General features: G+C 40.8%; 1 protein-coding gene across 3 annotated transcripts in view; it reads left to right on the plus strand.

Annotated features, from left to right (window-relative positions):
* The window catches only part of rnf220a (ring finger protein 220a), a 487974-nt gene that overhangs the window by 425754 nt on the left and 35040 nt on the right, over window positions 1-27180 (plus strand). For all 3 annotated transcript variants that reach the window (XM_063064437.1, XM_063064436.1, XM_063064438.1), the window contains one exon: window positions 14608-14716. In XM_063064437.1, the coding sequence (XP_062920507.1) occupies window positions 14608-14716 (109 nt within the window). The remainder of the gene's footprint in view (window positions 1-14607; window positions 14717-27180) is intronic.

A 27180-nucleotide genomic window follows, 5' to 3' on the forward strand; every position in this document is an offset into this window, starting at 1 on the left:
TTTAAAGGTCTTCCTTCTTTTTGAACTTTTTCCACAGAATGTGATGCTGAAGTATGTTATCACCAGCAGTGAGTTATGGATTTTCACATCTAAATACACGTCTAACTTTTCCACCACTGGTCATTGTGTTTTATGCTGGTGCTTATATTTGGTGCTCGTTCCTTTTCTCCTTTTGTACTTTGAAGGCATGATAGATTTGAAAGGAAGCAGTCACAATGGATCAGATATGAGTCATGGTGGATGAGATTAACTACTTAGTAATTTTGGGGAGAATATTTCAATCATTTTAGAACAATAATAATTAGGGGTTTTCTGATCACTCAGCTGTACAACCCCAGAAAAGGAAGCCCATGTCCAAAACGTATTGTAAAATATACAGTATTCAGTAATATGTTTTTGGATGTCTTAATGTGTCAAAAGCACAACATTAATGAAAATTGTTTTTGAGCACATATATCATGTGCCTTTGAAGTGATTTTTTTTAAGAGTTGTACAGAGTTTTATCTTGTACCATTGAATCAAGAAATGATTGTAGCAAGATAATGGACAACTGTTGAAAGGTTTTGAAGGTTATAATTGTAGGCATCTCAAAATTATCATGTATGCCTTTTTGCTAAAGTATGAAATATGAATGGAACTAAAGTCAATTAACTGAGGTGAATAAATATTCAAACATAGAAACATAGAAAACCTGCAATACAATACAGGCCCTTCGGCCCACGATGCCATGCTGAACATGTATTTATTTTAGAAATTACCTAGAGTTGCCCATAGCCCTCTATTTTTCTAAGCTCCATTCACCACCTAAATTAGATTTATAAATATGAATCTTGACTATTCTTTTATAGTTATTGACCTGGAATGATGTATTTTATTTTCAGTTATTGATTGAAATATAGCATAGACAATGAGAAAAATGTTCTGATTTGTATTTCAGTATGTTTATGTTTTAATTGCTTAAGCTATAAGCTAGATCACGGATTTAAAGGGGGATGAGAAAACTGCAATGACAGCTCATGATAAATGAATACTCTGGAAATGCAGGATTCTACTAATTTCAATTTATTCAGTGGATTCTTGTTAAGAAAATTGGCTAATCCCTATAATTGATATGTCCTCCCAGGTGGAATATGTCATTTATTTCAGTTAATTTCCTAAAGTGTAGTTCAATGGGAAGAAATCACCAGTTTGTGGTACTAACCTGGCTGAGATCTGAGGTAGAGAGACAAAAGAACCCAGCAGACTTGCATTGTTCACCTGTGACTAGCATTGAAAATATTTGTAAATATTTGCTTCTGTTCAGTTAGAGAGACTTAGAAATGAAAAAAAATGCATATATCTGGGTGAGGCTGTTATTACCAAGGCAACAATATACCAGCTTGAGTTTTCACTTTTGAAAGGAAGAGAAGAAAAAAATGAGTGCAGAAACTTGATATCTAATCTCAATGTTATTTTAATTTATTACATCCTCTATCCTGTTAGATCACATGCATTTTTTATATTTTGGATAGAAATGTCCTATGAAATTTGGTCCTGGCATTATGAAGTGCTTTGAACACATTTCTCTGATCCAAACTAGGTCCAAAGGTGAAACATGAGTTCTATTGATTTCTTGTGTAGAACAGTTCCCTTATACCCTCATTGGCCCTGCCATACTAATGTTTGTTTTAGCAGGAAGTAAATTTAGTAATTCTGACCAATGTACATCCTTTTCCGGTGATTATGACCATTACTATAGAACTACATTTCAAGTTTTAACACAATAGAAGCAGCCATTCAAATATTTCAGGTTTCTGAGGGTGTGTAAACTAATATGATTTAATTAATGGATTGCATAGTGAAACCATCTGAGATGTTAATTTGGGAATTCCACTGTTTAATTTGAGGAGCAAAGAGCACACGTGTGCACTAATGTTTGACAAATGACCTGTTCTATCTGATAGACCCAGTTGGGTCCATTGAGACTTTCCATCGTGATCATTATTTGCTAATGAAGTTAATGGATTCTGTTAGAGGCTGTATTGTTGCCTAGGCAGACACGATATAAGATAATTAATTCAGCATGAGTTACTAGCGCTAGTGGGAAAACACACCATTGAGCAGGTTTAATTCAGATTTTTTTTTAAGTACAAGCATAATGACTAATAGTTATACTCCTTCTGGCTTAGGTTATACTAGCCAACTATTTCAGAAGTTGCATGTAAAAACTGAATCTACTGGAAAGATTTGATGCAAAGTCATTTAAAGTCACAGATTATGAGTTATGTTTTAAAATTTAGGAATTAAAGTTTTGACCATCTAAAAGATCAAGGGTTCCTACAAAAAAAAGTTTTGACCATCTAAAAGATCAAGGGTTCCTACAAAAAACAAATACTAAAACAATTCTTAAAATCTTACTGTTGTTTGGATCATTCATTTAAATAATATTCCTCCTCACAAGTAGTGGAACCTATACAGATTAAAGAGGAGGAGGTACTTGCTATCTTGAGGCAAATCAGAGTAGATAAATCCCCAGGACCTGACAGGGTATTTATTCCCTCAGACCTTGAAGGAGACTAGTGTTGAAATTGCAGAGGTCCTGGCAGATATATTTAAAATGTTGGTATCTACGGGTGAGGTGCCGGAGGATTGGAGGATAGCTCATGTTGTTCCATTGTTTAAAAAAGGCTCTAAAAGTAATCTGGGAAATTATAGGCCGGTAAGTTTGACGTCGGTAGTAGGTAAATTATTGGAAGGAGTACTAAGAGATAGGATCTACAAGTATTTGGATAGACAGAGACTTGTTAGGGAGAGTCAACATGGCTTTGTGCGTGGTAGGTCATGTTTAACCAATCTGTTAGAGTTTTTCGAGGAGGTTACCAGGAAAGTGGATGAAGGGAAGGCAGTGGATGTTGTCTATATGGACTTCAGTAGGCCTTTGACAAGGTCCCGCATGGGAGGTTAGTTATGAAGATTCAGTCGCTAGGTATACACAGAGAGGTAGTAAATTGGATTAGACATTGGCTCAATGGAAGAAGCCAGAGAGTGGTAGTGGAGGATTGCTTCTCTGAGTGGAGGCCTGTGACTAGTGGTGTGCCACAGGGATCAGTGCTGGGTCCGTTGTGATTTGTCATCTATATCAATGATCTGTATGATAATGTGGTAAATTGGATCAGCAAATTTGCTGATGATACAAAAATTGGAGGTGTAGTGGATAGTGAGGAAGGTTTTCAAAGCTTGCAGAGGGATTTGGACCAGCTGGAAAAATGGGCTGAAAAATAGCAGATGGAGTTTAATACAGACAAGTGTGTGTGAGGTATTGCACTTTGGAAGGACAAACCAAGGTAGAACATACAAGGTAAATGGTAGGGCACTGAGGAGTGCAGTAGAACAGAGGGATCTGGGAATACAAAATTCCCTAGAAGTGGTGTCACGGGTAGATAGGGTCGTAAAGAGTGCTTTTGGTACATTGGCCTTTATAAATCAAAGTACTGAGTATAAGAGTTGGAGTGTTATGGTGAAGTTGTATAAGGCATTGGTGAGGCCAAATTTGGAGTATTGTGTGCAGTTTTGGTCACCAAATTACAGGAAGGATATTAAGGTAGAAAGAATGCAGAGAAGGTTTACAAGGATGTTGCTGGGACTTGAGAAATTGAGTTACAGAGAAGGGTTGAGTAGGTTAGGACTTTATTCCCTGGAGCGTAGAAGAATGAAGGGAGATTTGATAGAGGTATATAAAATTATGATGGGTATAGATAGAGTGAATGCAAGCAGGCTTTTTCCACTGAGGCAAGGGGAGAAAAAAACCAGAGGACATGGGTTAAGGGTGAAGGGGGAAAAGTTTAAAGGGAACATTAGTGGGGGGCTTCTTCACACAGAGAGTGGTGGGATTGTGGAATGAGCTGCCAGATGAAGTGGTAGATGTGGGCTCACTTTTAGCATTTAAGAAAAACTTGGACAGGTACATGGATGAGAGGTGTATGGGGGGTTATGGTCCAGGTGCAGGTTAGTGAGACTAGGCAGAAAAATGGTTCGGCACCGCCAAGAAGGGCCAAAAGGCCTGTTTCTGTGCTGTAATGTTCTACAGTTCTATGTTTCTCCCATTTTCTTTATTGAGTGATGACCAATTCAAAGAAGGGGGAAAATTGATCTTTGTAAATTGGCCCGTGATTAGGCTAGGATTAAATTGGGAGTTGCTGGGCTGTATGACTCAAAGGGGCAGAAAGGCCTATTCTGTGCTGTATCTCTAAATAAAATAAATAAAGTGCACTTAGGCCCCGCTTAACACTGAGGATATGTTAGAAACATAGAAACATAGAAAACCTACAGCACAATACAGGCCCTTCCGTCCACAGAGTTGTGCCGAACATGTCCCTACCTTAGAAATTTCTAGGCTTACCTATAGCCCTCTATTTTACTAAGCTCCATGTACCTATCTAAAAGTCTCTTAAGAGACCCTGTTGTATCTGCCTCCACCACCGTTGCCGGCAGCCCATTCCATGCACTCACCACTCAATGAGTAAAAATCTTACCCCTGACATCTCCTCTGTACTTACTCCCCAGCACTTTAAACTTGTATCCTCTTGTGGCAACCACTTCAGCCCTGGGAAAAAGCCTCTGACTATCCACACAATCAATGCCTCTCATCATCTTATACACCTCTATCAGGTCACCTCTCATCCTCCACCGCTCCAAGGAGAGAAGGCCGAGTTCACTTAACCTATTCTCATAAGGCATGCTCCCCATTCCAGGCAACATCCTTGTAAATCTCCTCTGCACCCTTTCTATGGCTTCCACATCCTTCTTGTAGTGAGGTGACCAGAACTGAGCACAGTACTCCGAATGTGGTCTGACCAGGGTCCTATATAGCTACGACATTATGTCTCGGCTCCTAAATTCAGTTCCACGATTGATGAAGGCCAATACACCGTACGCCTTCTTAACTGCATAGTCAACCTGTGCAGCTGCTTTTATTGTCCTATGGACTTGGACCCCAAGATCCCTCTGATCCTCCACACTGCCAAGAGTCTTACCATTAATACTATATTCTGCCATCATATTTGACCTACCAAAATGAACCACTTCACACTTATCTGGGTTGAACTCCGTCTGCCACTTCTCAGCCCAATTTTGCATCCTATAAATGTCCCACTGTAACCTCTGACAGCCCTCCACACTATCCAGAACACCTCCAACCTTTGTGTCATCAGCAAACTTACTAACCCATCCCTCCACTTCCTCATCCAGATCATTTATAAAAATCACAAAGAGTAATGGTCCCAGAACAGATCCCTGAGGCACTCCACTGGTGACCGACCTCCATGCAGAATATGACCCGTCTACAACCAATCTTTGCCTTCTGTGGGCAAGCCAGTTCTAGATCCACAAAGCAATGTTCCCTTGGATCCCATGCCTCCTTACTTTCTCAATAAGCCTTGCATGGGGTATCTTATCAAATGCCTTGCATGGGGTATCTTATCAAATGCCTTGCATGGGGTACCTTATCAAATGCCTTGCTGAAATCCATATACACTACATCTACTGTTCTTCCTTCATCAATGTGTTTAGTCACATCCTCAAAAAATTCAATCAGGCTCGTAAGGCACGACCTGCCTTTGACAAAGCCATGCTGACTACTCCTAATCATATTATACCTCTCCAAATGTTCATAAATGCTGCTTCTCAGGACCTTCTCCATCAACTTACCAACCGCTGAGGTAAGACTCACTGGTCTATAATTTCCTGGGTTATCTTTACTCCCTTTCTTGAATAAAGGAACAACATCCGCAACCCTCCAATCCTCCGGAACCTCTCGCGTTCCCATTGATGATGCAAAGATTGTCGTCAGAGGCTCAGCAATCTCCTCCCTCACCTCCCACAGTAGCCTGGGGTACATTTCATCCAGTCCTGTCGACTTATCCAACTTGATGTTTTCCAAAAGCTCCAGCACATCCTCTTTCTTAATATCTACATGCTCAAGCTTTTCAGTCTGTTACAAGTCATCACTACAATCACCAAGATCCTTTTCCATAGTGAATATTGAAATAAAGTATTCATTAAGTACCTCTGCTATTTCCTCCGGCTCCATACACACTTTCCCACTGTCACACTTGATAGGTCCTATTCTTTCATGTCTTATCCTCTTGCTCTTCTCATACTTGTAGAATGCCTTGGGGTTTTCCTTAATCCTACCCGCCAAGGCCTTCTCATGGCCCCTTCTGGCTCTCCTAATTTCCTTCTTAAGCTCCTTCTTATTAGCCTTATAATCTTCCAGATCTCTAACATTACCTCACTCTCTGAACCTTTTGTAAGCTTTTCTTTTCTTCTTGACTAGATTTATTACAGCCTTTGTACCCCACGGTTCCTGTACCCTACCATAACTTCCCTGTCTCATTGGAACGTACCGATGCAGAACTCCACACAAATATCCCCTGAATATTTGCCACATTTCTTCCTGAGAACATATGTTTCCAATTTAAGCCTCCAATTTCCTGCCTGATAGCCTCATAATTCCCCTTACTCCAATTAAACGCTTTTCTAACTTGTCTGTTCCTAACTTTCTCTAATGCTATTGTAAAGGAGATAAAATTATGATCACTATCTCCAAAATGCTCTCCCACTGAGAGATCTGACACCTGACCAGGTTCATTTCCCAATACCATATCAAGTACAGCCTCTCCTCTTGTAGGCTTAGCTGCATATTGTGTCAAGAAACCTTCCAGAACACACCTAACAAACTCCACCCCATCTAAACCCCTTGCTCTAGGGAGACGCCAATTCGATATTTGGGAAATTAAAATCTCCCATCATGACAACTTTGTTATTATTACACCTTTCCAGGATATGTTTCCCTATCTGCTCCTCGATATCCCTGTTACTATTGGGCAGCCTGTAAGAAACACCCAGTAAAGTTATTGACCCCTTCCTGTTTCTAACCTCCACCCACAGAGACTCCGTAGACAATCCCTCCATGGTGTCCACCTTTTCTGCAGCCGTGACACTATCCCTGATCAACAGTGCCATGCCCCCACCTCTTTCGCCTCCCTCCTTGTCCTTTCTGAAACATCTAAAACCCAGCACTTGAAGTAACTATTCCTGTCCCTGAGCCATCCAAGTCTCTGGAATGGCCACCACATCATATCTCCAAGTACTGATCCGCGCTCTAAGCTCATCTGCTTTGTTCACAACACTCCCCATGTTAAAATAGATACATCTCAAACCTTTAGTCTGAGCGAGTCCCTTCTCTATCACCTGCCTGTCCTCCCTCTTGCACTGTCTACAAGCTTTCTCTATTTGTGAGCCAACCTCCTCTTCCCCAGTCTCTTCAGTTCGGTTCCCACCCCCCAACAATTCTAGTTTAAATTCTCCCCAGTTGCCTTAGCAAAGCTCCCCGCCAGGATATTGGTCCCCCTGGGATTCAAGTGCAACCCGTCAAATGTTCCTCAGAAGTGGAGCGCTATGTAAATCAGTGCTATGTGAGGTCATTATAACATTACATAAATGGATGTGTGTCTGATTTAAAAACAATCAAACTTGAAGTCTATGATATTTTATGTTCCACAGTAATTCATGGAGTAACAAACACACAAATAGGCCTAACCTGTATAGCAGTGGAGCAGCAACACATTGTAGTAGCAATGTAGGGAAGTGGGTGTTGGTTACATCTTAGAGGGGGGACCGGGCTGTGGGTTTCATCTAACTTTGGCTTCTCAAGTAGGCATCGAGATTTGACAGCCTTTTCTTAAGTTTCCTCTCATGAAGCAGTTCTTGGTAGCAGGAAATCATATCAAGAGCATCTCTCTTTGCCTTATTGCTTTACTCCCAGTCAGGGTCATTATTGATGAACATGGCAAATTTCAAAGAAGTGCCAACATCAACCCCTGATGCTCACCAGCTTCCAAATGCCGTATCACTTGCAGTTTCACATCCATGCTAATGCTTTTCCTAGACATAGATTTACTATCCTCACTGGAAGTTGCAGGCCGTTTTCCAGACATTATTGGAGAAAAAAATGGAATAAATTGCTGAGGGAGCAAGAACATTTACACACGCGGGGGAGGCATAGTGTGAACTGATACGTGATTGGCTGTAAGTGGCTCAGAGTGTATGTAAAGTGCTCTCATTGGCTGATTGAATGCTTACTGTAATGGTGGCTGCTCTTGAGAAGTTTTAAGTGTTGTTTAGAATGAATTTTTGTCGTTAAAAAATTTTCAGTAAAGAATTGAATAACCATGTTGTAACAAATCAGCACTATGTGGGGTCTGACTGTATGTTGTTATTTAACATCTTTCATAGCTCCTTTACAGCGAATGAAATACTTTCTGAGGTAAAGCCACTCCTGTAATATAAGCAGTTTGCCCATGACAGACTTTCACAAGTTTGATAATAACCAGATAATTTCAAAACACTGATCTCAAAATCTTGCCCAGTACACAAGAAAGAACTCACATACTCTTTAAAAATAGTGCCATGGGATAGTGTGTATCTATGTGATAGTGCATATTAAACTGACTTTGTTTAATGTCTCTTCTGAAAGATGACACCTTCAGTAGTACAGCAGTCCCTTGATATTGAACTGTAGTGTCAATGTACATTTTGTGCTCAAGTCTCTGGAGTACTAATTGAATCCACATTCTTGTGAGTCAGGCAACTTTGTTAGCACAGAAGCTGTAGCTGATACTATGCAGGGATATTTTCACAAAATAAAATTGCCATTTGTCCAGCAATTTAAGCTAGTTTTCATGTGAATGTGGTGACTACTTGACTGGCCTTTCAGATGCTTAGTGCTCATTAGCAAGTCTAATTCTCTTTATTCAAATTCTAAAAGTGCGCAAGTTCCATCGGCAGCTAATATACAGATATGGAGGCATACTCATCTTGTTCTCTATGCATCTTAGCCAATGTAGTCAAATGTATATACCCTTTTATTAATTACTTTGTGAGGAGTTTTAAAGTGTTCGATTTACTGTCAGTAGGATTGGATTCATTTATCACTTTTGTTCTATTCCCCCACAATTGAACATGTAATATTTTCAGTCAAAATGAATCAATTGCATATTTAAAGTAACTGGCCCTCGTAAACTCAAATGAAACCAAAATTAAATGGTTAATGAGCAGAGTCCAGTTAATAAATGTGATTTTAACAAGGTCTGGACCATATGAACCTACAATAACTAAATCAATATTCTCTCTATTGATTGTGCAGTATTCACATATTGCACTGATCTTTGGATAGTGTAGCAATTTTTTACAACTAAATCAGGACTTGATGTGGCCTACTCATTGATTATGGGCTGCACCACACCTGCTATTTGGCTTCTTCTTGACTCAGTTCAAAGAACTGCTCTTTCTAACCATTTGTTACCTAAATCAAACATTGTGTGTTCTTTGACTGGGAAGGTGATCTTGTAAGCATTCTTTTGGCCTGTAATATTGCTGCTGTAATCAGCTATGAAAGAGAGCACCAAATTAATGAAGATCGTGCATTTTCAAAAACGTGCCTGCAAAATAAATTGATGATAAAAATACTGCTATTCTTTCTGTACAATGCAAAATAAAGATACTCTTTTTTTCATTATACAATGGATATACAACTTTATTTGTGCACCCTAAACTAAAGAAGTACCTTCAAAAAGATGAATTAATTGGACACTTGTCCAATTAATACACAGTGATCAGTTAATATGCAACTTGGGACAATGGGAGGAAACAGGAGCACCTGTGAAAAATCCTTGTGGTCACAAGGGGGAGTGGGGATGAACTCTATCAAAAGCTTTTACCTGCTGTGCTTTTGTGCTGTCCATTTGCTGCTAGCTGAGTGAGATCTGATATTGGACTCTTGAACCCCAACATACCAATTTCATGCAATTTCCCAACAGTCCTATTCTTAAATAGCCTTTTAAACTGTTTTAAGTACATTTATGTTTATATAGGTTTTGAATATCTCTGAATATTTGTGAATATCTAAGATAGTCCAACCATTTGACAGCTTGGGACAGAGCTTAGCTGGCTGCCAATGCTTTTCTAAAGGAAGCAGTGATCAGAGTGACCTGCCTGCCAGGATGTTTTCAGGAGTTCTTGCCTTGGGATCCCTTCAAAGTAAATGTTTGAAAGCAACACATGCAAAGTACTGGAGGAACTCAGCAGGCCAGGCAGCATCTATGGAAAGAGTAAACAGTCGAAGTTTCGAGCCAAGACCCTTCATCTGGTCCTGATGAACGGTCTTGGCCTGAAGCACTGACTGTTCACTCCTTTCCATAGATGCTACCTGGCCTGCTGAGTTCATCCAACATCTTGTGTGCATTGCTTGGATTTCCAGCATCTGCCTATTTTTTTCAAAAATTTTAAGCAAGTAGGTGAGTGGGAACTGGCTTACCATTCCCAAGATATTCAGACTACCTCCAGACCATTCTTTTCCAGTGTAACTTGCAGCATTTCTATAATTAGTAAATGGCTATTGAAGTGTTTTATAATACATACTTTGTATTCGCCCTCATCCACAACTAAGTGTTAATTTTATTTTTAATGCATATTTATTTTAGATAAAAATGCAACTGTCCTTCAAAGATTTGAGTTTCTGTTGCAAGCTTTTTAAATTGCAAAATCAATTTGTGCTGCCAGTGTGCAAAATTGGCCCAGACCTCTGAGTGCAGTGAATAAATCTACCCAGGCTAATTTGTACAGCACTAAATTTTCAGGAACCTAATGCCTTTTCAATGCTTGACACTAAGACTTGCTTACTTGCACGATGGATGTGGTTTATAGGGCCCTTGTGCAAGTGATAAATGGCTGTTGGTTACACTGTTGCATAAAGTGCTCATTTTGGTCCTTTGAAGGTTCATGTTGTGATTTGAGGATGTTTATCAAATGTGAAGTATTTCTTGGATGTTTTCAAACCATGAATTAGTAAGTATGCTGAAAGAAGATTTGCGTCATGCACTGCTGTTTATTGTTAAAAAGCTGTCGACTGTTTGATTCAAAGCTTTAGCTTTTAGCCTCTCCCTTTATCTCCCCATTCCCTCTACTGTATAATTTTATTGCTTCTTATGAATCTCTTCTGGTTTTAGAAAGTGGGGAGGGAATACTGGTGAAGTGGGTGAGATGGTGGCAGGGGAAAGAAAAGACCATCTGCTGTGTAGTTCTGTGTTCATGATTGGTCTGTTGGGAGTGCAACTTATCTATGGATGCCAGAATTTCACCTTTATCATCCACTGCACATTATCTGCCAGTGGGGCTAGTATAGTACTACCATAGCATTCTCTTTTTCTTTGCTTGCACACCGGATTGATGGAATGCATTATTGTATGTGTTTTTAGAGATTTTGTTGATGTGTGAAATGCTGGAACTGGGATCCAACGTAATTTAGTCTGTAAAGCAAAGGTTGGTGTTCTGGTGCTGTCTGCCTTAGTGCAGTAAATCAAGACCTTTCTACAATTACCACCACCTGCCTGTGGCTACCATTGGCTTCACTGCCAAGTCCCTTTGACTGTTTGTAAGCAAGCTGCCAGTAGATATCACATCAATCAAATTGTTTAAGAATTGATTCCTGTCTGGAATATCATGAATCTGTTAAGAAAGTTATATTTTCAAAATAATTTAGACACTATTCTTTAATTCAAATTGAACATTTTTCATAACATTACTTGATACCATTGACAAATCATAAACTGTATCAATAGACTGATATATTGTTGCTTTGTTCACTTCAGAGTGCACCAATGTACTGCCTGTTTGGTAGCTCTTCTGTGAGGTCTGCCTTCTTTGCATGTCAATAAAGTTACTTAGGAACACAGAGGAAAAACAATATTTTGTTGACATTTACTTTTTATGAGAATAGGATTAGGTCATTCAGTCCTTCAAGCATGTTCTGCCAATCATCTGTACTTCTGTTCTGCCTTTTCTTCCTGTACCTTGCTTTAAAAAAAACAAACTTTCAGTTAAGTTGGGGTCAAAATCTTTTGGTAGAAAGAATTACAGATTTTCACAATCCTTTCCATATGAAAGCTGCTGGTTGGTTTTAGCTCTGTTTTTAAGATTGTGCCACTTTGTTCTTGATTCGCCATTTTGAGGATAATGTTTTCCTTCATGGAACCCAGCTTATTGATAAAAACACCTTTATTGATTTAGATGTCATCCTTCTAAACATGAAGCTTAGGAGCCATCTACATGCAATCAGGTTATATGCTTGAGAAGTAAGCAGTGCTAACACTCAGATACATCTGTATTGTTCCTTGTATTGCTTTTACATTTCACCATCCAAACCTAAATGCAGCCCTTTAGAAGGGGTTGATAAATACTCCGTTGAGTAGAATCATCAGTCCTTATTTTCATAAATGAGACCGATGCAGTAACCATCAGGATTTTATTGGCTTCATTGATTACATTTTAAATAAAATCTTTGCTTCCATGATTTGTTTCAAGATTCTGATTAAAAGAGAGTTTGAGATTTTTGTTCTTGAATCCTGGCTGGATGACCTCAATTCCCCATTTCAAGTGGTGTCTACCAATGATTTGACTATTCAATCATTGTTCCTTTCCTTACTCCTAGCTATTTAGTCATGGGCCATTTTGTATGTATGATTCTCTATTCCTCCTTTCAAGTTATTTGGTTAAAACTTGTTGACCATTGACCACTGTCATAAGTGTCTGGTTTTGTAGATCAACAATCATGTTGACTCGCTGGGAAGTTTTGCCTTGATCTTAATTGGCATGATACAGTGCCATGCTAGGGCATCTTGTAGTGGGGTGGAGTGGTCTTGTACTACTCAGAATAAGCCTTGAAACAATAAAAAAAGTAAAATCTTTTGACAGCTGACCAAGCCATACCATCTGCCATGACCAGCTGATGAAAAATTGTTAAACAATTATGAACATTTCAGACATTTGGTAACATTCAAAGTTATTTAACAAAAGAAATAAAAGACATTTGAAAGCATTATAAAACTATTCATTATAAAACTTGACATATGCTATGCACTCTGAGCACGTAGCTGCAGTGCCTCTTAAGATTCAGTACATGCCTGGCTGTGTTATCATCATTGAATAATAAGAAGCAGGAATACATAGCTAGTTTTGATGTATTTAAGCAGTCTTTGGGGTTAAAAGTGATCCTGTTTGCTGGAAGCTGAAATCCGAAGTAGATTGTTCAAGTTTATTGTCCATGTCTACGCAGGGTAGAAATGCCATGGAAATTAGCTTTTTGCCACAGAAGCACAATTTGTTACAGGATGAAGATAAATATTAGAGATTGTTTGAGAATTTTTCAGAGAATGTATTTTGAATTTCAGAGGTAGCAACTTTTGATTTCAGCTGTTGGCCTGCCATTGAATCCTAATTCTGGCTGCTGTTTAGAACTTGCTCAGGGTCTGCATGTATGCTTCCTAAAGCTTCTCACTTTGATCAATCTATTGCCTGCAGAAACCCATGCACCCATTTTCCTAATGTGTTTCATGAACAGAAATTAAAAGTGTAACAGAAGTGTACTAAGTGCTTAGTTTGCAAGGTGGGTGCATTTTTATTTGTACAGAAGAGATGACCAGTCATATATCACTACTTTATACCATGGTAATCTTACAGAAATCTATAATTTACTCAGAGGGATAGTTCTGCGCTCTTTCAGTATCTAAACTTTTAGTGAGGATTTTTGAAGTGTGTAATGTGTGGATAAGTGTATTGTCTCACGAATGGATATCTGAATGGAAAAAATGTTGCTATTACATGTTAATTGGATCTGTGTTAAAAATTTTTTATTGTGCACAAAATTGTTTATGGTTTCTAGGCAAGACCTAATATACTGTTACCATTGACCAACTGACCAGTGTTTCTTCTGCACTAAAGAGAAAGTATTAAAATGAAAAAGGTTTGGGCTTTTATTCCCAGGCATGATTGTAACTTTTTGCTCTCTTTATGAATTGAGACATATTCCATTCAGGTGTTGGAGTTAAATAGCTTACTCCATACCTGTGGAAGCCTCTATTAATCATCATGTATTAGGAAACCATAATAGTATTCTTTCCAGAGAAGTATTGTCTTCTTATGTGTCCATATAATTACCTGTCATTTTATATTAGCACCATTACAATTAACAGTAACTCCCTTGCAGCTCCTAGTTATATGTATTTCTGTGTCATGCCATTTTGTGGTTTGTTTGGCAGAAAATGAAGTAGATTTGGTTGAATGCATACAGGCTCTTAAGTGCTTTCTTTGATTCCTCTGATGCATACACGTCTCTGGCTAGCACAACAACGTAATTATTCTTAATTTGATTCTCTGTTTGACATTTTCTCATTGGTGTATTGCTATTTATTGACTTGATAAGTGGCAGTCTTAACGATGTGGCTGTCATTTGGCAGAGTAGCATTGAAACTTGGGTGCTTTCCAGAGGTACTTTAAAACTGCAGTCTACTTTTTCAGATATGCACATGATAATCATAGATCATTTTATGAAAAGAAAATCCTGCTGTGTTAATACTTCCAATTTTTAATCTCCTTCACAAATCTTTGTATAGCTATTTGTCTTTCTTTTTTAAATCAAATTTTAATTATTTCTTATTTTATTTAATCGTGTCAAGTGTATTGAAATTGTTCTGTTTATATCAAACCAATGATTTGTTTTTCTTGTAATTACAGGATATCAGAAGATGCAACTGTAACGACAATTGAAGCACTGAAAGCCCGCATCCGTGAATTGGAACGACAACTGTCCCGTGGGGATAGATATAAATGTCTTATTTGTATGGTAGGCAATATTTATTTTATGACTATCTTGTAAAACCCTTATTTTCCATGTACAAACCAGAGGATCTAATTTTTTTGATAGAGATTTTTGTAAGTAACATTTTAAATTGAAGTCAGTGGCATTGAACATCCTACTGCCCCTGTACTTTGGTGAATTATTTTAATAATCTGGTTTTTAATTACTGCAAAAACGCTTTACACTTATGACTGTGAGGCTAAGCACAGCTCCAATGCCGTGTTTATGTTTGCTGATGATATTGGCAGAATCAAAAGTGGTGACTCCAAAGCATAAGACAAATTGAAAGGAAAAGATGGGAGCCTGGGAGAACATTCATGTTTTGTTTTTACTTTTAGCAAGACATGCATATATGACATAGTGGTGTAATGACGTATGCTGTTCACATACTTTTACATATAACCTGTAATGAAGTATGTAAATAACAAAGAGTGCTTAACCGAACAATATATTTACAATATCACTCAAATTTTACTGAAATATTAAGTACACAGTGCTCCTCCCATTTCACGCACATCTGCTGTCACCCCATCCTCCCGCCACCCCACTAGGGATAGGGTTCCCCTTGTCCTCACCTACCACCCCACCAGCCTCCGGGTCCAACATATAATTCTCCGTAACTTCCGCCACCTCCAACGGGATCCCACCACCAAGCACATCTTTCCCTCCCCACCCCTCTTCTGCTTTCCGCAGGGATAGCTCCCTACGCGACTCCATTGTCCATTCGTTCCCCCCCATCCCTTCCCACCAATCTCCCTCCCGGCACTTATCCTTGTAAGCGGAACAAGTGCTACACGTGCCCTTACACCTCCTCCCTCACCACCATTCACCTAGACAGTCCTTCCAGGTGAGGTGACACTTCACCTGTGAGTTGGCTAGTGTGATATACTGCATCCGGTGCTCCCAATGTAGCCTTCTATATATTGGTGAGACCCGATGCAGACTGGGAGACCATTTCGCTGAACACCTACGCTCTGTCCGCCAGAGAAAGCAGGATCTCCCAGTGGCCACACATTTTAATTCCACGTCCCATTCCCATTCTGCTATGTCTATCCATGGCTCCCCTACTGTCAAAATGAGGCCACACTAATGTTGGAGGAACAACACCTTATATTCCGTCTGGGTAGCCTCCAACCTGATGGCATGAACATTGACTTCTCTAACTTCCGTTAATGCCCCTCCTCCTGTTCTTACCCCATCCCTTTATTTATTTTTTATTTTTTCCTTTTTTTCTCTCTCTGTCCCTCTCACAATAACTCCTTGCTTGCTCTCCATCTTCTTCTGGCACTCCCCTCCCCCTTTCTTTCTCCCTAGGCCTCCCGTCCCATGATCCTCTCCCTTCTCCAGCCTTGTATCCCTTTTGCCAATCAACTTTCCAGCTCTTAGCTCCATCCCCCCCCCTCCTGTCTCCTCCTATCATTTCGGATCTCCCCCTCCCCTTCCCACTTTCAAATCTCTTACTATCTCTTCTTTCATTTAGTCCTGATGAAGGGTCTCGGCCTGAAAAATCGACTGTGCTTCTTCCTATGGATGCTGTCTGGCCTGCTGCGTTTTAACAGCATTTTGTGTGTGTTGCTTGAATTTCCAGCATCTGCAGATTTCCTTGTGATGCTCCTCCCTGCTATAAACTCCAACTCAATATAGAATACATCTCAACTTAGATTCATACCTATAAACAGACAGACAGACAGACAGACACACACACACACACACACACACACACACACACACTTACTTACTTACTTACTCTGTTGGGATAATGTCTTTCCTGACTGGTGGGTGGATCACTGCTTGGCAGGTGAGACTTGTGACTGTGAAACAATCTCAGGTTCTGGGGTCTCCTTGGTGGTTGTAGGAGTTGACTCTACGACTGCAGGAAGTGGCTTCAACAGCTCTGGACACCTTTCTTCTTCTCTAGGAATTGATTCTGCTCTTATCAACTGATCGATGTGTTGTCTCCAGATACAACAGTACAATCTCCACTGTGTAGGAAAGTGGTCCAGTTCTGTCTTAAATCTTGCCAAATACCCACTTTTGATCACCTTTGTAGTCCCCTGCCAGGACTGCTTGTTTAGGTTTGAAATTTCAAACCTCCTTGTTTTGAGGAGCTTTCAATTTGTCTCAGCTGTTTATCCTGCATACTTCTTCTGAGATTGGGTTTGAGGAGATCCAACCATAAATACAAGGGATAACCCTTGGTAAGTTGTTGGTGGTGAAGCATGCTGCATTAAGATTTGCAAGGTAGAAATCGGCGCGCTTCTGATTCAGTGTTAGTGTAGTGTGTTCTACTGACATTGCTTGCACTGTGTTTTTTAGACTATGGACAAACCTTTCTGCTAAGCTAATTGTAGCTGGGTGGTACGATGCAGATGTCTTATTCTTATTCCAATAGAACATGACTTATTCCATTCATTTCAGGAATGACTGAAAATGTTCTGCAACAAATTGTGGTCCATTGTCACTGAATAAGTGTTCTGGAACATCAGTCCTTGGAAAAAAGGCTTCTCAACTCATCAATACTGTGTGAGGCAGTAGTGGAAGCTATAGGGAACATTTCTGGCCATTTTGTAGCTGCATCCACTGCTACCATAAAATTTGTGCCCATGAATGGTCCGGCAGGGGAATACTGGTCATTCCCAGAGATGTAGAGGCGCTGCTCTTTGATATCTTCAGAGAAAGCTGCTCAACCTGCTGATCTTTCCCAGGCCACCAGAGAAAGCACTTTAACCACGCTTAGATGACCAGCATGTAGCTCCTCCAATACTACAACTCTCAGTCCCTTTGTAAAGCAACCCCCGTCAAGAGCAAGTTCATTCTGGCACTGGTAAAAATGGGGGGAACTGGAGTTTCAGCTGCACATTCCAGCCATTTTGGGTGGATATGTAGACCTAGGACAGTGTAGGGTCTTTTCTGGTTTCCCTTTGGATCATCTCTGCTGTAATAGGGAGACTTCTGATATGCGTTAGGGATAGTGTCCTCTTTTATAAATTTTTCAGGTATTTCTTTTTCCAAGGGTAAATGGGACAATTCCTCAGCATTTTCATGATTAGTCATCCTCTTGAATTTGATCTTATAATTGTATCCTCCAAGAAATATGAGGGGGTGATTGATAAGTTTGTGGCCTAAGGTAGAAGGAGTCAATTTTAGAAAACCTAGCACATTTATTTTTCAGTGTAGTCCCCTCCTACAGCTACACACTTAGTCCAGCAGTCATGGAGCGTATGGATCTTGGACCTCCAGAAAGTGTCCACAGCAGGGGTGATTGATAAGTTCGTGGCCTAAGATAGAAAGAGATGAGTTATACAGCTGTCATTACATGCACATGCAGGTCAACTCTTTGAGTGATTATGCAGAAAGTTTGAGGTTAATAACTCATTGTCGAGTGTAGGCTACGAACTTATCAATCACCCCTGATGAGTTATTAACTTCAAACTTTCTGCATAATCACTCAAAGAGTTGAACTGCATGTGCATGTAACGAGAGCCGTATAACTCATCTCCTTCTGCCCTAGGCCACGAACTTATCAATCACCCCTGCTGTGGACACCTTCTGGAGGTCCAAGATCCGTATGCTCCACGACCTCTGGACTAAGTGTGTAGATGTAGGAGGGGACTACGTTGAAAAATAAATGTGCTAGGTTTTCTAAAATTGACTCCTTCTACCTTAGGCCATGAACTGATCAATCACCCCTCGTAGAGCCCACCTCTGCATTGGTACTGTTGCTGTTAGTGGAACATCTTTCTGTGGATTGAAAATGGATACTAGTGGTTGATGATCTGTAGTGAAGGCAAACTCTTTCCCATACAAGTACTGGTTGAAGCATTTTACATCCCAAACCAGACTGAAGACCTCTCTGTCAACTTGTGAGTAATTTTTCTCTGTAGTAGTAAGGGAACATGGTGAAAAGGCTATGGATGTTCATTTCCATCACTGATAACATGTGATATGACTGTACCTGTATCATTAGGCCAGGCATTACAGGCAAGTTTCACTGGACAGTATGGATCATAATGTCTGAGTATAATGTCTGCTGTCGCAATTTCTTCTGCCTTTTGGAAAGCAACCTCACATTGCTTTGTCCATTGCCATTTCTTCCTAATCTGTAGTAATAGGTTCAAGGAATGGAACACAGTAACCAGGTTTGGCAGGAACCTGTTATAGTATTTGACAGATATTAGAAAGGACTGCAACTGTGACACGTCCTTTAGCCATGGGGTATTCACCACTGCTTGAATTTTCTCACACACTTGTGTAATCCTTGTGTGTCAATGGTGTGACTACAGTAAGGGATGCTTGGTTTAAAGAATTCACACTTGTTGCATCATGCTCTGAGTCTATTACCTTTTAATCTTTTTAACACTTGTGAAATTTTGAAGATGTTTCTCATCCTTTCCGGTAATAATGATGTCATTCAGGTAACATTGAGTGTGTGGGCAGCCTTACAGCATCTGGTCCATAGTTTTCTGCCAGAGTGCAGGTGCAGATGCTACTCCAAAAATATGCCCATTATAGCCCTTTGTGTGTTTGTATAGTGAGATACATTTTGAACTCTTCTTCCATCTCCATCTGTAGGTAGGCCTCAACTATGTCATCTTTGCGGAAATATTTCCCTCCAGAGGGGTTTGCAAAGATATCCCTTTCAGGGCAGAAGATATTGATCAACTTTCTGTACTGAGTTGATGGTGACCTTAAAAATCATCACAGATCCTGACGGACACATTCTCTTGGCTCTGTGATCACCGGTGTTGACCATGGGCACCACTCAACCTTGGAAAGAATTCCTTCAGTCTCCGTACAATCTAGTACCCTGGCTACTCTATCACAAAGGTATAAGGAACCGGACAGCCTTGTAAAACTTGGGTGTGCCATTTTCATTTAACATTATCTTACCCTTGATATATTTGAGTTTTCTAATGCTATCCTTGAACACCGCTGTGGCATCATTTAAAACCTTCCTTAATTCGTTTTCAGTTGACTCTTGCAGGAGATGTGACACGAAACTGGTGGATGGATCTCCACTTAGAAATTGTAGATGTTTCAGGCACTCACATCCCCACAATGCTGGCCCTCCTGTTTTCATCACATACAAGCCAAAGTGGCTTATTGGATGTTGTGTTTCACTGTTACGAATATCTTTCCCACAGGAGTTACCTATTCTCCAGTAAAAGTTCTTACTTGGATATCTGCAGGCTTCAGTTCAATATCTTTGAAATGCAGTTCAAACGCATGTTGTGGAAACTGAATCAGCTGAGCCAGTGTCCAATTGCATTTTAATTAATTTGCTGTTCACTACAGGTGTAAGCCATATTGCTTGTCTCTCATTAGTGTTCACATTGTAAATCTTAAGGCCGTGTAGTCCTGTGTCATTCTCATCATCATCAGATTTTTTATCAATAGCATGCAGATTAGTGCTCTTTCTGAAACTGCAATTTGACTTTTAAAAATCTTTTTTATCTTCCCTGTGCAGCCATCTATTTTTGTCTGCCCAACATGCTGTTTGTATATGTCCTACTTTGTTGCAATTTCTGCAAGAAGCCTGCATTGGTCTGGTGTATGTGAACCACTGCCACGATGGTAACACAATTTGTTTAGCCAGGCCTGATGTGTACAATTTCGTTCACGCTCACTTTCATTCCTGACTGTAGCTCAATTGCATTTCTGTCTGTTGTTTTCAATGATACAGCAATTTCAACTGCGCTTTTAACTATGAGTTGTGCTTCAGTTAGGAGTAATTTTTAATGCTTTTTTTGTAAGATTCCACAAACTAAACGATCTTTCAGTGCATCATTAAGCTCATCACTAAACTGACAATGCTCAGACAACTTTTCAATTCAGCCATGTATGCTAAAATGGACTCACCTTCCTTTTGATTCCTCTTATGAAACCTAAAGCATTCTGCAAACAACAGTGGTTTTGGTTCTAAATGTTTCTGAATTAGTTTCATGATATCAGCAAAGCTCATTTTGGCTGGTTTGGATGGGGCAGTTAAACTTCTAAGCAAACTGTATGCTTTTCCACATATTACACGCAGCAGAACTGGCACTTACTTTGCATTAGCTATTTCATTTGCTTCAAAATACTGCTCAGCTCGCTCACTGTAGATATTCCAGTCATTTTTTGTGCAATAGAATGCACCTATCTGTCCAATATAGCCAGCCATTTCTGCTCTTTTAAAAAAATTTATGATTATTATCACCCAGTACTCACTTTATGAACCTGTGAATTCACTCATTTTCTGCCTTTTTTAAAAAAAACTTAAATGTCTTTCCCCTCATGCGAAGAAAAAATAAGCCTCAATTTTTTTTTATCTTGAACATCTCACTGCGCTTTTTTAAAAACTGGAATGTATCGCTGCACTTCAACAGGTAGGTTGTCATCTTAGTTTCATTTAAAGTTTCCTCATCATGTCTGTTATGTTTTGTAACACCAAAAGATACAACTAAGTGCAAGAAAAAGGCAGGAGCCCAGGAGAACGTGTACATTTTAATTTTAGTGAGGCATGCACATGTGACAGTGGCTTAATGAAGTATGTAAACAACAAAGAATACTTAACTAAACAATGTATTAACAATATTACTCAAGTATTACTGAAATAATAAATACACAACAGCGATTAAACAGCATATAGGGGGGAGATTGAAAATCTGGCTTAGTGGTACCATAACAGCAACCTTTCACTCGGTGTCAGCAAGACCAAGGAGCGGACTGTTGACTTCAGGAAGAGGAAACTGGAGGTCCATAAGCCAGGCCTCATCATGGGATCAGAGGTGGAGGGTCAGCAACTTTAAATTCCTCGGTGTTATTTTAGAGCATCTGTCCTGGGCCTAGCACGGCAGACATAGAAAAGAAAGCACGGCACCACCTCAACTTCCTTAGAAGTTTGCCAAGACTCAGCAAGGCATCTAAAACTTTAACTAACTTCTGGACAGTATATTGACTGGTTGCATCATGGCCTGGTATGGAAGCATCAATACCCTTGAATGGAAAATCTTACAAAAAGTAGTGGATATGGCCCAGTCTATCATGGGTAAAACCCTCCCCACCATTGAGCATATCTACATGGGGCAATGTTGTAAGAAAGCAGCATCCATCATCAACGACCCCCACCACCCAGGCATGCTCTCTTCTCGTTACTGACATCAGCAAGAAGACACTGGAGCCTCATGACCCCACCATCAGTTTTTGGAACAGTTATGACCCCTCAACCATCAGGTTCCTCAAACAGAAGGGATAGCTTCACTTGCACCATCACTGAACTGTTCCCACGACCTATGGACTAATTTTCAACAGCTCTTCATCTCATGTTCTTGTTAGTTATTGCTTATTTATTTATTATTTAATTTTCTCTTTTGTATTTGCATAGCTTGTTGTATTTAGCAGATTGGTTGTTTGTCCGTCCTGTTAAGGTGGTCTTTCATTGATTCTATTGTGTTTCTTCGATTTACGGTGTATGCCCTCAGCAAAGCGATTTCAGGGTTGTATATGGTAAACTATATGTACTTTGATAATAAATTTACTTATTTTGTTTGTTGAGAGCTATAAAAATTCAGGAAGTACAAAGATAAGATATGGAGCTTACAATAACTGAAATATTGAATGAAAGAACTCTAATACTTTGAAACTTAGTCCTGATTGTTATTCTTAATCTTCTGCTGATTTTAATTATATTGCAATTAACCTTTTTCTCTCATTATATAAATGATTGACTTTTAACTATGGCATCTTCCTTCTGATTATAGACTACATCTGGATTTCTGAAAGAAATGCATTTAGATTTATTTCTGTTTTGATGCACAACTGCCAGTGCTCATATGGATGAAAAAAGAATATGAAGCGTTATGTGGAAGGGAAGGGTTGGATTGATCTTGGAGTAGGCTGAAAGGTCAGCACAACATCATGAACCAAAGGACCTGTACTGTGTTGTACTCTCCTATGTTCTATGCATGAGTGAGTCTGGTAATTTGCTTACAGGACTTCACTGAAATTTAGAAGCCTAGCAAAATGTGCGTTGTATTTTCAATTTTGCCGGTAAGCTTTAGTAATTTCTAGTTCAAAAAAAATAAATTGCATGTGAGCTGCGATACTTGCTGCCATGGCATCAGTAATCCAATTCTGCATCTCAGTGATTTTATCACTTGACACCTGCTGTTTCTGTAGGTGAATGGGGGAAATACTGTTTAAGTTGATTTGGTGTGATTTGATTTTTCCACAAATATGTAACTTCTCATAGTTTCAGGTATTTCTGTTTTCTGTCTCTGTCCCAATGCTAATTATTTTCTACTATTCTCTGCAGCTTGTCTTGCTCAGTTCCATAATACCAAATTGAGTGCAGCATTCCATTTTCAACTTGACATGTGTATTGAACTGGATCACCAACAAATGAGCAGTACTTCCATTACATTGAACTTACACTTCCCTGAAGACTTTATGTGGCTTGATTGTCTGATTGAATGTTTGCCCATGACTTGCCTTCAGTTCGATGGGTCGAGCCAAGGACAAATTCTACACCATCTGTCCATCATTGCACAGAGGGAGGCTACGTGACTCAGCCTTACTTGTTTTGATAATGTGCAATACCTAGCCCTTCCAGGCGATTGCTGGGCACAACCTTAGAGATATTTCTCCGTTGTTTCCTGTTTTGGTGACGCAGGGAGTGGCTTCGTAACCAGCCCGAGTCCAAATAAGGACTTAGCTGAACAACATTACTAAGAGTTTCCATATCAGTCACATGAGAAGAAATATATATTACTTAACCTCTATTATCTACTTTACTGTTTACTAGTCCAAAAAAATACAATGGCCTTCAATATTCCTCACCATGAAACTATATGCTACATTCCTTCCCAAGTATCTGCTGTATTCTGTCCTGTTATTGCCATATTGTTCCTCAAATATCTGCAATATTCTGCCTCCACAAAGTCCTTTGAGTGCCATATCCTCCCAGAACTATCTGGTCACAGACCCCCACACTTCCTCCTTCGTAAAAAGTGAACCATTGATTAGTCTTCATTGCATTTTAGTGTTCTAGCTAACTTCAACTGGTGGGTAGAAAGTGTAACATCAGCAGTTCGCATTTCTGCAGCTTCAAAAGATCCAGGAATCAGTGTGCTTCACACTCTAATATGCAGTAATTAAGATTCAAGCCATCTGGTACACTTTAATGTGTGTGTGGATTTGTGGGAACAGAAAAACCATGGCATTTCTCTTCGATCTGTCATATAGTTTAACCAATCAAGCCTCAAAGATTGTCTACAAAGTTTACATATAGAACATAGAATAGTACAGCACATTACAGGCCTTTCGGCCCACAATGTTGTGCCGACCCTCAAACCCTGCCTCCCATATAATCCCCCACCTTAAATTCCTCCACATACCTGTCTAATAGTCTCTTAAATTTCACGAGTGTACCTGCCTCCACCACTGACTCAGGCAGTGCATTCCACGCCCCAACCACTCTCTGAGTGAAAAAACCTTCCTCTAATATCCCCCTTGAACTTCCCACCCCTTACCTTAAAGCCATGTCCTGTGCTGGCTATACACTCTATCTATTCCTCTTATTATCTTGTACACCTCGGGTATCATGTCTCCTCTCATCCTCCTTTTCTGCAAAGAGTAAAGCCCTAGCTCCCTTAATCTCTGATCATAATGCATACTCTCTAAACCAGGCAGCTTCCTGGTAAATCTTCAACCCTCCTCTTCTTCATGGACACCCCGCTCTGGTCTTCTGCCTGCTCTGGATCTCTTTATCGCTAACTGCCAACGGGACATCAACCGTCTCGACTTTACCGCACCTTGTCCCCATTCCAACCTCACTCCTTCGGAACGCTCTGCTCTCCACTCCCTCCGCACTAATCCTAACCTTATTATTAAACCCGCCGATAAGGGGGGTGCTGTTGTAGTCTGGCGTACTGACCTCTACCTTGCCGAGGCACAGCGACAACTCGCGGATACCTCCTCTTATTTACCCCTCGATCGTGACCCCACTAAGGAGCACCAGGCCATTGTCTCCCACACCATCACTGACTTTATCCGCTCAGGGGATCTTCCATCCACTGCTACCAACCTTATAGTTCCCACACCCCGCACTTCCCGTTTCTACCTCCTACCCAAGATCCACAAACCTGCCTGTCCTGGCCGACCTATTATCTCAGCTTGCTCCTGCCCCACCGAACTCATTTCTGCATACCTCGACACTGTTTTATCACCCCTTGTTCAATCCCTTCCGACCTATGTTCGTGACACTTCTCATGCTCTTAAACTTTTCGATGATTTTAAGTTCCCTGGCCCCCACCGCTTTATTTTCACCATGGATGTCCAGTCCTTATATACTTCCATCCCCCATCAGGAAGGTCTCAAAGCTCTACGCTTCTTTTTGGATTCCAGACCTAATCAGTTCCCCTCTACCACCACTCTGCTCCGTCTAGCGGAATTAGTCCTTACTCTTAATAATTTCTCCTTTGGCTCCTCCCACTTCCTCCAAACTAAAGGTGTAGCTATGGGCACCCGTATGGGTCCTAGCTATGCCTGCCTTTTTGTTGGCTTTGTGGAACAATCTATGTTCCGTACCTATTCTGGTATATGACCCCACTTTTCCTTCGCTACATCGACAACTGTATTGGCGCTGCTTCCTGCACGCATGCTGAGCTCGTTGACTTTATTAACTTTGCCTCCAACTTTCACCCTGCCCTCAAGTTTACCTGGTCCATTTCCGACACCTCCCTCCCCTTTCTAGATCTTTCTGTCTCTGTCTCTGGAGACAGCTTATCCACTGATGTCTACTATAAGCCTACTGACTCTCACAGCTATCTGGACTATTCCTCTTCTCACCCTGTCTCTTGCGAAAACGCCATCCCCTTCTCGCAATTCCTCCGTCTCCACTGCATCTGCTCTCAGGATGAGGCTTTTCATTCTAGGACGAAGGAGATGTCTTCCTTTTTTAAAGAAAGGGGCTTCCCTTCCTCCACTATCAACTCTGCTCTTAAAGGCATCTCCCCCATTTCACATACATCTGCTCTCACTCCATCCTCCCGCCACCCCACTAGGAATAGGGTTCCCCTGGTCCTCACCTACCACCCCACCAGCCTCCGGGTCCAACATATTATTCTCCGTAACTTCCGCCACCTCCAACAGGATCCCACCACTAAGCACATCTTTCCCTCCCCCCCTCTGCATTCCGCAGGGATCGCTCCCTACACAACTCCCTTGTCCATTCGTCCCCCCTATCCCTCCCCACTGATCTCCCTCCTGGCACTTATACGTGTAAGCGGAACAAGTGCTACACATGCCCTTACACTTCCTCCCTTACCACCATTCAGGGCCCCAAACAGTCCTTCCAGGTGAGGCAACACTTCACCTGTGAGTTGACTGGGGTGATATACTGCGTCCGGTGCTCCCGATGTGGCCTTTTATATATTGGCGAGACCCAACGCAGACTGGGAGACCGCTTTGCTGAACATCTACGCTCTGTCCGCCAGAGAAAGCAGGATCTCCCAGTGGCCACACATTTTAATTCCACATCCCATTCCCATTCTGACATGTCTATCCACGGCCTCCTCTACTGTAAAGATGAAGCCACACTCAGGTTGGAGGAACAACACCTTATATTCCGTCTGGGTAGCCTCCAACCTGATGGCATGAACATCGACTTCTCTAACTTCCGCTAGGCCCCACCTCCCCCTCGTACCCCATCTGTTACTTATTTTTATGCACACATTCTTTCTCTCACTCTCCTTTTTCTCCCTCTGTCCCTCTGAATATACCTCTTGCCCATCCTCTGGGTCCCCCCCACCCCCCCTTGTCTTTCTTCCCGGACCTCCTGTTCCATGATCCTTTCGTATCCCCTTTTGCCTATCACCTGTCCAGCTCTTGGCTCTATCCCTCCCCCTCCTGTCTTCTCCTATCGTTTTGGATCTCCCCCTCCCCCTCCAACTTTCAAATCCCTTACTCACTCTTCCTTCAGTTAGTCCTGACGAAGGGTCTCGGCCTGAAACGTCGACTGCACCTCTTCCTACAGATGCTGCTTGGCCTGCTGCGTTCACCAGCAACTTTGTGGTGTGTTGCTTGAATTTCCAGCATCTGCAGTATTCCTGTTGTTTTTCCTGGTAAATCTCCTCTGTACCCTTTCCGATGCTTCCACATCCTTCCTATAGTGAGGCGACCAGAGCTGGACACAGTACACCAATTGTGGCCTAACCAGAGTTTTATAGAGCTGCATCATTACATCACGACTCTTAAACTCTCTCTCTCGACTTATGAAAGCTAACACCCCATAAGCTTTCTTAACTACCCTATCTACCTGTGAGGCAACTTTCAGGGATCTGTGGACATGTACCCCCAGATCCCTCTGCTCCTCCACACTTCCAAGTATCCTGCCATTTACTTTGTCCTCTGCTTTGGAGTTTGTCCTTCCAAAGTGTACCACCTCACACTTCTCCGGGTTGAACTCCATC

The sequence above is a fragment of the Mobula hypostoma genome, chromosome 12 (assembly GCF_963921235.1).
Source record: "Mobula hypostoma chromosome 12, sMobHyp1.1, whole genome shotgun sequence".
Taxonomy (NCBI): Eukaryota; Metazoa; Chordata; class Chondrichthyes; order Myliobatiformes; family Myliobatidae; genus Mobula; species Mobula hypostoma.